The sequence below is a fragment of the Bombus pyrosoma genome, linkage group LG12 (genome assembly GCF_014825855.1).
Source record: "Bombus pyrosoma isolate SC7728 linkage group LG12, ASM1482585v1, whole genome shotgun sequence".
Classification (NCBI taxonomy): Eukaryota; Metazoa; Arthropoda; class Insecta; order Hymenoptera; family Apidae; genus Bombus; species Bombus pyrosoma.
In genome coordinates this window covers 1,409,900-1,423,810 of record NC_057781.1, presented here as the reverse complement: position 1 = coordinate 1,423,810, position 13,911 = coordinate 1,409,900, and the positions used below count along the sequence as shown (strand labels likewise).

General features: G+C 38.0%; 1 protein-coding gene across 5 annotated transcripts in view; it reads left to right on the top strand.

Annotated features, from left to right (window-relative positions):
• LOC122573521 (disks large 1 tumor suppressor protein) overlaps positions 1-13,911 on the top strand; it is a 533,282-nt gene that overhangs the window by 15,860 nt on the left and 503,511 nt on the right. For 3 of the 5 annotated variants that reach the window (XM_043739984.1, XM_043739982.1, XM_043739976.1), the window contains exon 2: positions 2,086-2,166. The exons of the other annotated variants lie outside the window; for them this stretch is intronic. In XM_043739984.1, coding sequence (XP_043595919.1) covers positions 2,086-2,166 — 81 coding nt within the window. The remainder of the gene's footprint in view (positions 1-2,085; positions 2,167-13,911) is intronic. 5 annotated transcript variants of the gene reach the window in all.

Here is a 13,911-nt window from a genome sequence, read left to right as displayed (position 1 = left end):
CGCATTTTAGGTTTCCGTTTCGTCCCGTTTCTCGGATCAAGGAACGCAAACGTTTAATTGTTGAACCACTCACGACGCTCTACTTTTCCGATTATTTTATACAGAAATGTACCTCTACAGACCTATGGATATCTGACTGTGTACGTTGAGCCATTGTCTAAGTCGGAGGAAGTAAGTCGTGCGTTTGTGAGGATTCGCGATAATACGATCGATATTTATTATTGTTTGTTGTAAAAAGGAGAAAAAGAAAATGATATCGCCACGTTAAAATACAGCCGTTTATCGAGCATTCGTCCGACACAGCGAATAAATTTCACTTCAAGTTCTCGAAGTTTTCTTCGATTTCAGTGCGGTAGGCGGTTGACCCGGGGCAGTTCCCTGTTCGTTTTTGTACGTGATCTTTGTGCAAATGTTGGAGCACAGAGGTTCGGTAAACGTTGGAATAATTTCTGAATTCGTAAGGGTAAACTTCACAAAAGTTTTTCCTTTGGCGTTTTTCATTTGACATGCTACACGCGTCTTGTGTAAACTCCGAACGAGACGCGAATATTTTCATCAATGGTTCTTTGTTGTAAAAAATAGTTCTCATCTAATACTCCTGTGCTTTCTACGTTCTAAATAATCGAGTAAAAAAATGTTAGATACATTGAGAAAGCGTTCGCGTAATTGTGGCTATGTAACAAGTTAGACGTTCGAACAATCAATGTGTATGTAAAATGGCTATTGTAGAATGGTCCGTCAAAACGAACAGATATAGTAGGCAGATTACTTTTTGCAGATCTCACTGCGGTATTTCGACGCCGCTATTCTCATTGCTCGGTTCTATCTTTCATTCTCGAGGAAATTGTAAGACCAGATTTAATTACTCTGTCCTCCGTTGTACAGGTAACATCGAAGATAAATTTCTACCGAATCGTCCTGAAGTGACGATATAGGTCAAGGATGAATTCAACGCAATAAAATATTTCGTGTCTCTTTCATATTGTTAAAATCACCCGTGAATTACGAAATTCTCGTTTGTTCATAAAAGTCCTCGAAATTTACTCCGCTATCTTTTCATTAGAATTTTTATGTATCGATAGATCACAAATTGATTTCGATTTCGATTTTACATCCTCGAACGAGGGAAAACAAAAGAAATACGATCGAGGATGAAACGGGGCATCTGGTCGTGATGTCTTTCTTGGTTTCCAGCCGTCCATTCGTAGAACAATCGGCAGGAGAGATCTCATTACCTCTCGCCCGGATATAACGCCGTTCTGCTTTGACGCCATCGTTCGATGGGATCACTTCGTGCAACCTCATAAACGATGAAAATAGGTCAGGGATAAAGTTATTCGAATGTTGTAAGAGGATCGTTGCTTCCTTTGTGTCGCCGATATCGCACTCTTAATAACTTATGTCCCGAAATTCCAGCTTAATTTCCTTTGACTTCCTACTGAAGTTGACTCCGCTAGTGACTGGAGAGTATTTCAGTATTTTTAAAGTCACGAGGTATCGGAGACTAATTGATGGGAATCATTGGTACTTGGTTGCAAGAATATTAAATTGTCGATGGGAATTTTGAAGATCTTCGTCAAAAAGTTTTTAAACGAATTAAGAAAAGATATTTGATTAAGAGATTTCTTCCCGTTATATGAGTTCCTGTAGTAGCGTCCCTTTTTATACATTCAAGATATGCGATTAGGATCTTAGACCTTTGAGTTGCGATCGATTTTTACGTTGGTGGATCCGTGCTCGTTTTCGGCTAGAACTATAATCTAAAGATCGGGATATAGAAAGTGGGACAGCAGAACGGGATGTGTACACGCTTACACGACGCTGGAAGGTAATAAAACCACTAATTGTTCGAGGAGAAACTTCGCGTTATATTCGAGCACAAACTACTGAAACAGCTGCGGTGATGCGCCTAATCGAGTGTGCGAAACGTCGTAGCAAATTTTATCAAGTTACTTTGGCAATACGTAATTCTGAAATCCTTGAATTTATATTTGATCGATATTTTTTATCAAGAAGAAAGAAGAAAAAAAAAAGAAAACAATATGTTAAAACATAACGTAATATTTTCTTCGTTTTGTGTTACAGGTGAGTGTGACCAGTTTGTGGGATGCAACAACGTCGAAATCATCACAAATTTTGCACCACGTATTGCACGAAAACATACAGGTAGGAAATGCATAAAAATCACTTATTACGGAAACTCGAAACAAACACGAGTTTGGCTGAAACTGTATAATGATGAGAACTGGAATACGGTTACCTACAAAGCAACTTTGTAACTGCAGCATGTTTTAGGTCATGAACACATTTTTTTAAAGTGTTCTTACGCGAATCGTATATGTATAATGCGTATAGCGCGTAATTCGTATTTCGAAAGTATTCACTTGCATATTCATAAAAATATTTGCGTTAGAAATCATGCAAACGTTAGCTCGAGAAAGTAGTAAAATTTAAGAAAAGTATTTCTTTGGAAGGGGTCGCGTTATTTACCCGTTGGCTGAGCTTTTTAGGAGTGAAGAAAATCTGGGTGGTAATGTTGGTAACTGGTCAAGCCGCATTGTGCTCTCCATTGCGGTAGGTGCACACATGTACGAATCTCCTTGTACGTGTTCCATGCAAGTCGAGTTTTCTGTATATGTGTATACCAAGAACAACGATTGGAACGATAGCACCGTATGAGAAATGGCGCTATTAAATTTGACTGCAGTCACATCGTGCGGCTTTACGCTTCCTTCTGCGGCATATGCAACAAATCAGAAATATGTTGTATCATCGTTTTATTTAATATATACAAGTCGAGTTCAATGTTACATCTCGAGAGAAGAAAAAATTGATCGAGTATTACGCATCGTTAACATTTTTCTGGGATGGCTACCTCCACCTTAGTAATTCTTTATTTTTATTATCTTAGACGGTAAAAATTCAGTGATATAATTGTACCGATATAGATTCTTGGAAATATAAAAAATATTTCATTTAATATTTATTGCAATTACTTTTTACCAGAATGCGTCAAATATTTCCTCATGAATTTTCTCGCACGTCGTAAGCAACGTTCTTAAATTAGAAAAATGAAAATGAGGAAGGGAGTTCCTTGTTAGTGCTTCCTCGCAAGTTACGCTCGAATTCAAACATAGGAACGTTGCGCCAGTCGAAGAAAATAAGATGCATAGCCTTGATCTCAAGGAAACGGTAATGTTAGCCTCCCTTTTAATAAGAGGAAACGACACGGAAGAAGATCGTAAAAAGGAAGTTAGTAAACGTAACAAGCATTTCCAATTTACTTTTCGATATGCATCAGTTTCCTGCAGTTGCGATAACAATCGGTGTCAAAGATCTGGTTTTGCTATCTTCGCGAAACGATATGTCATTGGAAGAACGATGATTTGCCAAGTCAGCAGAGGTCCTCGCCTTTACTCGTCCATAGAATCGATAAATTTTACTCCTATTTTTCTTCCTTCATATTTTCGTCTCTTCTATCTATTTTCTTTTGGAACCATTTGTCTCAGAAAATGATTTAGAAGATACTTGAATTTAAATTGTTCTTAATGCTTATCGATTTTGCTGTGCAAGATGTAATTCAAGCACGAAGAAAATTTAATCAGAATTAAGAATCACGTCGAAGTTTGTGATATTGTTTAGACGAATGTTCAATGAGAAGTTCGGTACAACAAAAGTTAATTTGCAATATGATCCTTTAGATGGAAACTTCATTTAGTCCAGAGTCTTGTATCTTCGATTTGACGCAGTTTATTTGCAGGAAATAGGGTGAGAGATGTAGCAATTGCAGGGTGCACTAGCACGTTAAGTTAAATACACGTGTGTAGACGCGAAATTCTTGTAGCGAGACGCAATTGGTGTTTCCTTGATGTACGGCACCCGTCTTTATGAATATTTATTTGTCCCCTCTCTTATGAATGTCGTAAATAAGAGACGGTTTTCTTCTTTCAATGAAAATTTCTCCATTTTCAAGATTTTACACGCGCTGGAATACGAATATTTTCTACAACTTTTACGTAAAGTGAACAATTCAATTCAATCGTTAATGCTTTTTACCAGAGTTAATAAAAAAACGACGGTATATAAGAAGTTCTAAAAGTTCCAAACCGGGCCAACTAACACAACGAAATAGTTAATCTGGAAGAATTCCAATAATTTTGCCGAAGATGATTCCTTTTAACTTGGCCAATTTTCGTGCTACGTCAAATTGAATCGACGTTTCATTCATTCGTATAATTTATATTCGCATTGTACGTGTTCGAATACTCGCGGTTGTGAACAGATTGACGGAGGGGAGGAGTTACATGCCAGACAGATAGATAACAAAGTGGACTGTATGATTTTATTGGATGCTTGACTATTAAAGGACTGTCCCTTTTAGATATGATACAATGTCAACTGTTATGTCGTGTTTGACGGTCAGACCACGACCCTTGAACTTCGTGAGACAGAGATGAACCGTACTTGACGAATGACTGTTTGAATCTGATTCGTCTTGTCCGGCGGTCATCATCTGGTCTGTGTCGTAAGGCGGGAGAACAACTCTACTCTTGATGATTGTTCCTTGGCGCCTCTACCCTTCGTACGTGGCGGCCAGACCACGACCTTTGGTTTACGTCAGATGGAAGACAACAACTATTGACGACTGAATCTTTGCACCTGTCCTGCAGTTGTTCGCTCAAGATGAGCGAAGGGGTGAAGGTTAAAAGCAAAATGTTTGCTTCTATTACCGAGTGGTTTGTGACACTGTTGGCCCTTCAAGAGTTTTTCAGGCCTAGACCCTTTGAGGGCCCACTTAGCAGTGTCATAAATCTTTTTTTTTATAATTTTCTATAATTTTTAATAAAAAACATCGAATATGACAAATTTACTATCTGATGCATAAAAAAAGGATTCGTAACTGATTTCATTAATTATTCAACTTTTATTTGGTCGACTGAAGGGGATAAATTTCTTCTACAATTCTAGGCTTTTGTAAATACACGTTTCAGTTTCTCGAAAGTTTAAACGTGATTCCTGTTGAAGTTGCGAAGATCTAAAACTCGATATTCTTCGATTGTGCTTACACAATTCTGAACAAAAATATTTGCTCAATGCAGCGTGAACACGGTATAGTGGAATTTTTTACCAAATTCGAAAGCGGCAATGACGATAAACGTGTTTTTAAACACGCGGGTAGTGGAGGGTAGCACTGGCAAGCGCGACAAAGCGAAGAAAACGGGAAGTGGGCAAGTCTTTCATGTGAAAGGAATTTAAGAGCTTCAACTTCCCTACGTACTTGCAGTCGCGAGTTTGTAACGAACTTGTAACGCGTATAAGTCAGCGACTTTATTACAATGCCGTGACTGCAGCGATGCGATCCTACCGTAGTTAAATAACCAGCCCAGCTAGTGCTTTCCTTAGGCGAATACTACATCCGATCTGGTAATCAGAAATTATTGTCGTTACCCGTTATCGTTCTACGTTTCTAAGAAAATTGCTGCACAATTAAGTGAGCTTTGCGTATCGTTTAAGCATCTTGTTATCTTAACACAGGATTCTGGCAATGAAACAGAAGACCTGATGGTACACGAAGTAATTTTGCGGGCTGGTTAATTTCGCGTGCGCCAGGACCGCTGAATTAATTTCAGATGTCTCTCACCTGTCGTGTCACAGTGTTCCTGTAGGTGATCCTTTTGCTTTGTACTGAAGCGTCCAATGACAATACACCTATTTAGTTACGCCGCAGTACGAGATTCTGTTCGTTTCTAGTTCCTAGCCAAAGGAGACATTGCGATATCGACTACGGGTTCACAGTTCATTGGCGTGGGCACACCTAGTCTCTTCGTTTACCATAATTTACGGGCATCGGTGTTGCAGCAATTATACGTACGTTAATTTCGTTCGTGTCCTCTTGTATCGCTATTTCGTGGATTGGATTAATAGTTTAGAGGATTACGAATAATTTAACTCCGATAATAATTAATAATAATAAAATAATAATTAATAAAATAATAATCTGGCATATACACGCGAGACCATTTCCTAAATATTTCTTTAGAGTCATCACAGAGATTGCTGACGGAAAGTCATTATATATATGCTCATCGCTTTGGATCGAAACGTATATTCGAAGGATATACGTATTTCTTCCACAAGGAAGGAAAGGAACGGAAGAAATGGAAAAGAAAGGAGATCATTAATAGTACCTACCATCGCTTTTGCTTCTACTAAGATTCAAATGGAAATAACCTACTACTTGCCTGATGTAGGATTTTAATTTCATATTTCCTTGCTACCAAACTTTAAATCGATGTTGCATAGTTCAGTGAGACTTATCAAACATAAATAAGCTGTAGCACGTATGAGATTTTTTTACAAATTTTTGCTTCGGTTGAATCTACTTTGTAGAAAATTCTCAAAAATGTCAAAGTGATTTTTAATCTTGATCCTTTTTTAAGGAAGATGTAGTTTTATTTTGCTCGAATATGTCGTAATGTGAGACTATAGATCAAAATTAATTAACTTCATATAAGAGAATTCGACGAGCAATCGCATATCAATCGCGTCAGCGAAACATCGCGCCGCATCCATAGCAAGGTTCCGCAATTAGCGTTATTTTCATATGTTTGAGGTTTAATTATGGGTATCTCACCAGGTTAATACCGAGCCGTTTCCTGATACATATTTGATTCAACGTTGAAGCACGGTGAATATCCCGCACCTGCACTTCCACTGCACTGCTATATCGCTGCAGCTTTCTATACAAATTACTCTCCGCGAGGATGTAAATGGTACCGACGTATTACGCGTAAATCATAAGCGTTGCCACTAAACTTGGTAAATAGTGTCCTATTCATTTATATTATAGTCAGGATGCAGCACCGTTGCTCCTTGGTCGTATGAGAAAACCACGCGAATAAAACATGAAAGCGCGAACTCTTAAAGTCGAATATTTCACCACGCAATAAGTATGGATCTCGTATCCTTAACCTCTGCATATAGTTCTATAGGGTGTTAAATATTTTTAAATTTCTTTTAAATATCACAGTCAAAATCCTATGCATATTCCGTAAAATAAAATTGCTTATAAAAAAGAAAAATAAGCCTAACGACATTTTTGTATAAATTTTGTTCATCATTTAATGTATAGAATCAACTTTAGAAATATTTCCCACATATTTTGCGAACTCTGCGTATGCAGACTATTTTATGCACATTTTGCTTAGTCACCACAACTGAATGGTACACTTAATCCGAGTAATGTTGTTTTCAATTAACAGGTAAGGATAAATGGTCGCGCGACCAAAAAAATATTCGTTGCTCGCACTGCGCAAAAATAAGCGTTCTAAATGCGCTTACAGCGGTGGTCATCCGTTGCCAAACAAATTGTAGAAGGGTTAGAGGATGGCGACTATAACAAAGGGCAGGACGGGCTGGAGAATATCGTTCTAAAGTGCCATGGATGCAATTTGCTAGCCACGAGGCACCCGCGCGCTATTTACTTCGAAACAATTTAGGTTCTGGCCATTGTGGCGCAGTTCGTATACGTCACTGTCAGACCAAAGCTATGTTGAATCCCGCTATCTACGGTCTTGGGAAATTTTTGCTCGTCCTAGTTTTTTCTCCCGTCATCTTCGCGAACTTTTTCCGTAAGGCTAGACTTCTGCCCATCATAAAACTTTCTTTGTACTTTTATTGTATTTATTGCTTAGGATTTCTTCATATCCTTGAATTACGTTGATGTCTCCAAAGCAATTTTCAATCGTCCTTGCAAATCTTTGAGTGACTTCAGTATCTTGAGCGACTCGAATGGGACACGACTTTGAATACTTTTAAACGTACGAAACTTTGCTTTAAGTTTTTAAGACATGTTTGATATGATTTTGAAATAACTTCTAAAAAATTTATTTTCGTAACTCTAAATTTCTCTTGGGATCCTTTGAATTGATCCTTATTATTTTTCGTTTCTTCTTCTTATTTTTTTATTCACTCACTTGTATCGGTTATATTCTTATGGTTTACTTTGTCTGACTTTTGTGATTTATCATACTTGGTCGTTTACTCACATCATCGAGAATCAATATTGAAACGGTCATTTCGTTGGCTGGAGGTGCAACTTCCTCTAATATTCCTTAGACGGATTGTGAGTGATAGTCGATAGACTAGTCTTTGCTTTACAATCTCATCGTTTTTATTTCTAACTTACGACCGGGATGTAAGCTGATTTATTTATGAGAGAAAGGAGAGCGGCTCGGCAAGATGTCCGACTGTCTAGGCACGCAACCAACGACTGGCAGAAAATCAATTTCGGTTTACGGAGCCTTTAAATATCGTTTCGTTTCTCCCGTTATTTCTACGTGGATCCTAGAGATTTTCGCTGCTCTAGAGATCTTTCAATGGAAATAAGATTGTCGAAGTGGAACAACGACCGCGCAACGCTTTAAAAGAAGAAAAATAAAAAAAGTCGTTCCAGGAATATACATTGATATCCTGAAAAATATTTTCCATATCTATAAATCAATGTTTCGAAGGTATTTATTTTCGAACCGAAAATATCGGTTTTTCATTGTATTCTCTCTATCTTTTTTTTTGTTTTTCACTAAATATCGTTTACGGAGATTGGAACAGGGTACATATTGAATTTCACATACACTGTTTTTTCACTATACCGTGGGACCTCATTAAATTGCATTCACTCTGGTGGATAGGTAAATTGACAGGGCAATATTTATCGAGTTACGCTGTATTATTCTCTATTTCGACGACACCGTATTGATCGCGATACTAATAGTATCACACGATTCGAATAAATAACGGATTTCGAAATCGGTGATTTTCCCAACGTATTGTGTTACAATTCTATGATCGAGAAAACTTCATTACAAATATATTCACGTTCGATACTCGATCGAAGTTATTGGAATAGCGTAAAAGATAATTGTTATTGATACACATAGGTGATCAAGTAGATAATTTTTTACGAATTGTTCTGACCATTGAATTCGAGAAGTGTGGTCGTTATCCGGCCCGTATGTATCATTGTGAAATCAAATGTATCGACCGAGTTTCCGTTGTTTGTTCGCAAACCAGGAAGAACAGATACCGGAAAAAAGAACGATTGGTATTGATCAGAATTCTGGATATTATAAATCAAAACGATAAAGCGCGTGTTCACGTGATTTCATGGTGCCAATAATGACGACGTTTGATGAAACATTCGACGTGTGACGTATGGTTTTATGACATTGATTTTCCTCGAACACGCGATTATAATCTTGACGGTAAACGACTAAGATTTGTTCCCGTTAAAAGAACGAAGAATGTAATAAATAAATGAAATTTTCCGTAATTCGAATCGAGCATGTAAATTTTTTGTAGAAATTTAAACGTGTAACGCGGCGTTAAACAATTTCATTTACACAGATTAAACATTATTGCCATAAAAAGAGAAACATTCTGATATTCACATTTTGCGCTTTCTTTTTGTATTGCATTGTTAATCAGGAATACAGTACGGCGTTTATCTAGACGCTCAAGTATTCAGATCCAGGTACGCTGATAAACCTTTCTGACGATTACGCTTCTCATTCGGCGATGCCTGAAATCTATGCTAATTCGCGGGGATAAAATATTTGCTTTGACCTGCGCGTGTACCGAGTCCACTTCGGAACTCGTGGCTGTACAATACCACCGGTTGATTTATGCCGCGCGCCTGACTCAGTAGGGACAAATTCTACGCTCGCCATCGTGTATTACAGTTGTGTTCGGTGAAATTTTATGGATTACGCTGCTCTGTAACTACCTGTCCGATCGCGAAGGTAAGATCGATGCGTTACACCATCTCGTAAACTTCCAGATCTGAATAACGCACTCGTGTGTGACCGGTTTTTCTTTAAAACATATTTCATAACATGGCGTATTACACAGTAAAAATATTCATCTTATTTACGTATAACTTAATAACGTCGCATCTAATATAAATAGTTATACAAAGTAATTGTACGTAATATTTTGAAGGATTAAAGAAATATTAAATTTAATAGATATTAATGTTGAGGTTTTGAATGGAAAATGGTTTCTGGTAAGTTTCTTGAACGTTCATGCAAAACGTCTATGGAGAATGTCTATGAAGTTGAGAAGTTCCTGCAAGCTCTGCTTTCGACTTTGCTGCATTTACTTGGTGGTTTTGGCTGCCCTTCGACCCCTTCCCGTCTGCTCTGTTAGCCGTATAGATTGCTGTATTCATTATTCTGGCGCTAAATCGTTTGTGAATAATGGCCTCCATGAATCTTTTCTCGGTCCGTGGCTGCAGCGAGAAACTCGTGTGCCACGTAAGTCCTCTCGCACCTAAGAAGCACGTAAATAACATAGACGATGAAGATTTCTTTCCACACCAAAAGATTGCGATATTCTTCATGAAACCAAAATTAAACGTAACTCTGAAGTAACTTTATTTTTTCAATTCTAAGCTTATTAAATCACAAGAAATAAAATTACGCGCGATTCATCATAAAATTGCGTAACTTTTAATTTTGCATAACTTTACGGAAATATTATATTTCTATGCTTTTACGCTACTTATATGTATCCTGGTATTTGATGTATTTCTCAAACATTCTATCGGTATCGTTTATTCCGTTTATATCCCTGAGTCGATGTCGACGGTATAAACGCAGATAACCGAGAAACGCCAAGCAATCGCTTTGTCGTCGAGAATAGAACGGGTGAGTTTTGATCCGGCAGGAGATATAATCGTGGATGCTCGGCGGAAGTCACGTGATTATATCTGCGGAGAATCGAAAGTTTCTTTTTTTGGAACGCCCCTGGCATATGCGTGAAACTGACGCGAATAGTCAGCCTCCATTGTTGTCGAGGTTCTTTGTAACGGATACAAAAGGCATCCGGATAAAGTACTCGATACACTTGGTTCGCCCGATCTAAAATCAAAAGGGAAAACTAAGAATTGTAGCGGGCAATCGTTTCTCCGTTGAATTAATTGTCTTCGAGTAATCCCTTGGTCAGTCGGTAGGGAGACGCTTCCCAAGAGATATTCGATTCTTCGCTTCAAATGTTTTCAATGCGTTTGTCCTGTCTTGCAACAGACACAGTATAGAAATAAAATATACTCGATAGTAGCGTTCGAAGCGTTTGAAATGGTTTGCAACGATGGAAAAATTTCAGTAGAGATAAAGCAGTCGAAGATTTTTATTTTGTGAAAAAATATTGCTTTCGTTAAGATAGCGGCAGAAATGTGTTAACAAATTTATAGGAAACATAAAGAGAAAAGGAAGAGACACGAAGCCGTATATTGAATATAAAATATCGAGAGAAGTTCCAGGTCTATGAATATGTTCGTCGCGAAGAATGAAAATAAGTAAAGTACTAGGTGGAATGATTTTTCTCCGTTCCCCGCTTTGTGTACTTTTTTCTGATACAATTTCGTGCAAGTGGAGGTAGAGATAAGCGCGAAAAACAGAATAACGTTCCTCTCCGTAACGGTGCAACAGAAAAAACGAGGAAAAAAGAACAACAGGATTGAATCTGTAAATTGCAGTATAATTCAAATGAATTTTCGTTAATAGCGAAAGATTATTTTATGATGCTACAAATATGCACTAAGAACTTCTTTATAAATGCAACAGCGTATTCATTCAATGTTTTATTCTAAATATAAAATGGAATTAATATCGTGGGTGACACGAGTAACACTCTGTGATGAATACCAACCTACGATATGGTTCCAGATCCATGTAAAATAGCGATAAAACGTACAATAACATTTTGACGCTACATCTGAGATTTACTAGCTTTCCAATCTGGCAAATTCTTGGGTTATAAATTTAAAAGAAATACGGTTCAACTATATCCCGTGGATACGCGTCGGAAGTCTCCTGTCTAAGGCTAGCGTTGTTGATCTCTTAAGCCCTCAAGGCTGTAACACGTTCGCCAATCTCTGGACTGTTTTCTTTCGTTACTTCTTTGCTGCATTACCCAAGTATATCTTGAAGAAAATAACTGAATACGTCCATAAATAAAAGACTTAATTCTTCGATTACGATCGGAAGAATCCGAGCGTTGAACTTTATGACCGTAGAGCCTGTCTTGGACCATGTGGAAATCTTCGAAACTCGAACTCTAAGTTCCTGGGGCTGTGGGACCAGCCACGAATCGCTCTGGAATCTTGACATCTCTAACTTTAACACCCTGGTTGGTCCGTCGATCTTGTGGCTGTTCGAAGTGTCTTTCAAGGGTTCGGGTTAGTTGTAGCCAGTCTCACGACATTGAGACTCGTTCTGTTAGTTCCACGACTTTATGGATCACAACTGAGAATTCACACTTGTTGATGTTTCTTTTTGTTTTATAGGTTTCACATTATTTGTGTTGTATATAATCAGATTTAGTTTGTTTGTACGCGCCTAATGAACGTCATTGCGTAATTATCGCGTTATTTTGATTAGGAACTGCTGGTATTGAATTAAAAAAAAAAATGGAAGTTTTTTGTATCTCTCATATTGTTTGGAAAGCATCGTATAACGAGTTATATATATACACATTGCTGTTGTCACGTTCTGTTTATTTAAGAATATCTGATCTAAAATTTACAATGATTTTTGTTCAAGTGTCGTAAGTTCTTTGTCATTTCTAATCTCATCGTAGAATTTAAAAGAAGATTATTCTCTAAATTTCTTATGTCGAATGTATAGCGACAAATTCAACCTTTCACACAGCCAATGTTTTTCCTTTTATTCGGGATATTTCCCACTTGCCAGAAGTTGGTGGCACGCCAGGAAGATGGAAATTACGTGCTTGCGACGTTCGTTATACACTGCGATTGGCTGGAATAAAGAATGCGGCGACCCAGACTTCTTTCATTCCAGCTTCCTTCCCGACTCGTTCTCTTCCTTCCAGTTTTCTCCGTTTAATCCATGCGCGACAAGAAACGCGTGCATGCCAGCAGAACTATGAAAAAAATGGCAATGCGGATGAATAGCGCGTTCTCATACGTCGAATCCGGCATCTTGCGGTTTGCTTCCCTTCGTTGCACAGTCAACGCTTGGCACTGAATCCCCACCGTTCGCCACACGTAAATATTTTATGTCTTTGAACAATCCTCGATTAACCGTATCGCGTGAGATTTTCGACGCGTTGGCAACCGTCAAAACTAGTTGCGATGACGAATTTAGCGTGGAATTTGATGAAACGTAAAAGTTCTACCGAACGTAAAATATAACGCTTCAAATACGATTCGTGACATTTCGAAACTGATTGGATACTGCCTCACTGAAAAATAATTTTAATATTAATTACGACGTATGAAATAGCTTCGTTTTGTCGCGTATGCAATTAATCATTTTTATATTTTACAAAGACACCACGAGATAACACGAGAATATTCGCATTATCGTACTTTATCCTATGCTCTTAACTGATTAATTATTTTTCCCATCTACCCACCTACATTTCTTATGCAACCAAAGCTAATTTTGTCTATGATTCAAGACAGACGTTCTAAACAACATCGCGTTTACTTTCTTGCTTCCTATATTTTCTTTTACTGTGTAATACACCAAACGTCGTGCCCGCTAGAGAACGGTAATCTTCACGACCTACGAGAACCTGCATTACTTTTCACTCTATTCTGATACGACAGGGAAATCGCTTATTTCTTTGGATAACTCAGGGGTATTGTTTCCTGGATTTTCTCCTGAAAGATACCTAAAAGAGAGAGAGAAAAAAAAGAATGATAGGGCAATGTACGCTGCATTTTCCGCTCACCTTGCCTCGTTTCTAACCGCTTTTTCGAGGCCCCAATCCCCTAGTCTCGTTCCCGTTTCGGAGTATCTCGTTTCACGCGATCTATTCCTTTCTCCCTTCGGCGTATTTCACCTCTTCTATGGAATCTCTTGAGGTAGATACTTCTACCTAATC